The sequence below is a fragment of the Priapulus caudatus genome, unplaced genomic scaffold (genome assembly GCF_000485595.1).
Source record: "Priapulus caudatus unplaced genomic scaffold, Priapulus_caudatus-5.0.1 Scaffold5, whole genome shotgun sequence".
Taxonomy (NCBI): domain Eukaryota; kingdom Metazoa; phylum Priapulida; class Priapulimorpha; order Priapulimorphida; family Priapulidae; genus Priapulus; species Priapulus caudatus.
This window is the reverse complement of record NW_014577066.1, coordinates 600,076-601,869: the sequence shown is the minus strand read 5'-3', so window position 1 is coordinate 601,869 and position 1,794 is coordinate 600,076. Positions and strand designations below refer to the sequence as shown.

At 40.0% G+C, this 1,794-nt stretch overlaps 1 protein-coding gene across 1 annotated transcript in view; it reads left to right on the top strand.

Annotated features, from left to right (window-relative positions):
- LOC106804965 (tetratricopeptide repeat protein 24-like) overlaps window positions 1-1,794 on the top strand; it is a 25,963-nt gene that overhangs the window by 6,345 nt on the left and 17,824 nt on the right. The window contains exon 2 of the mRNA XM_014806386.1: window positions 899-1,129. Within this exon, the coding sequence (XP_014661872.1) occupies window positions 1,027-1,129 (103 nt within the window). The 5' untranslated portion in view covers window positions 899-1,026. The remainder of the gene's footprint in view (window positions 1-898; window positions 1,130-1,794) is intronic.

Here is a 1,794-nt window from a genome sequence, read left to right as displayed (position 1 = left end):
ATAGTGTATTTTTTTTTTTAAATGTATTGCCATTTTTTTACATGAAAAGTAAGTAAGGACACTGCGAACATTTGGGAAAACTGTGTGAAACCGTGTCGTATTTAAAGAACTTTTTTGAAGAACACATACGATTTTCAGGTAAATTGGTGGTGTCATATGATTAAGGGAGATTCATAAACGAAAACAAGGTAAAGTTTGAATATATTTATTTACATATTGATAGAATATTTACAAGTTGAAAACTATGCAAAACGCTGTGAAAACGGTGTCATACTCTTCTCTATTATGAGCTCTTGGTTATACTTATACTTATAGTTGACAGCCTCTACTCTAGTAGTGGTAATTGGTAAAAATAAAATGCAATGTTAATCCAATTTATCCCTCTATTTCACTAGAACATTATAAATAGGATTTATTTTGAAATAATTGCTTAAAAACACAAAAGTCTGGAAAAATCTAGCCCTGCAACTTCTGCGCGAAATGAAGTTTGTCGGTGGTTAACGAGTGCCGTGGCGTAGTTAGTTAGGGTGTGTGCAGAATCTAACACGCTACCCGTCTTTAGTGATGTAATTGCTGTAGTAAAGATGTAATTGGTTTTTTAGCACTGAAACACTGACGCTAATCCACCCACATTGACTCTGCAGTGGCCCGCCTATGCATAACAGCAAAATATTAACAAAAATGTTATGAAGATGTCAAGTACTACTATGTCGACGTATAAATAAAATGTAGCACGTGACGTGTATCAAATTATGGAAGCGTTTATCTAGATACTAAGAATATATCTTTCCATGCACATTACTTGTGCTCACTCCTAGTTTGGGAGCCCAACTGTCACTATCACAAATGTGCTAAACTAAGCTGTGGTGCTAACTATAATTGGGTCCATTATTTGCAGGTAGCAGCACTAGCAGTGGATTAATGGCTATATAACTCCAGTGCAATAATTAACTGGCTCATTAGCTTCTAAACATGATGCAACGCTAGTTTGCTGGGTGAGAGAAAGACTACATTTTCAACATTGCGATGTTGAAAATGAATTCATCTGAGGTGATAGACACGGACGATTTCACTTGTGAGGATGAAGACGTCTCAGAGCATTACACAAAAATCGGACATTCGTTGGTCGGTAAGAGAACTTGGTCGACAAGGGGTTACCCACGGTATCGTTAACTTATGCTATCATTTCCTAATTGCCTTCACAGGGGTAGAAATTAGTTTGAAAATTTACAGGCTAGCCGGGCCTGTAGGTAAGTGATTTTACAGGCCCGCCAGGAAAATTACAGGCCTTGACACAAACTTGACACAAGTGAGCGATACTGCGGTAACTTTTCATCCTCGCTGGTATGCCAGGGACGGTTTTGCATGCTGGGGGTGGGGGGATTTTCTATGGGCCCGTCGTGCTTGCTAGAATTAGAAATGTCAGGCCCGAGCCTTAAAATACGGGCCCCTTGTGATTTCGACCCATGCTTCATAAAAAGTAGTAGACATGAGAAATTGAGAAACCATAACATATGCGAAATACGTTTGTAATTCCAAACATTTGGACGAGAGAAGTGTAACGAAAGGTTAACATAATGTGGTAGTGTTTTTAGCTCATCTGACATAGTCAGATGCAGCTTGTAGAATCGCATGATCGTCCGTGCGAGCGTCCGTCCGTGCGTCCGTCAACAGTTGGGCACAAATCTTAACCGCTCGAGGTTGGGGGGAAACGTCAAAACGAGTTGTGATGTCGAAGCTGGGGGTCAAAGGTCAAAGGTCAAGAGGTGTAAAAGAAGGGGGAACATTCCCTCC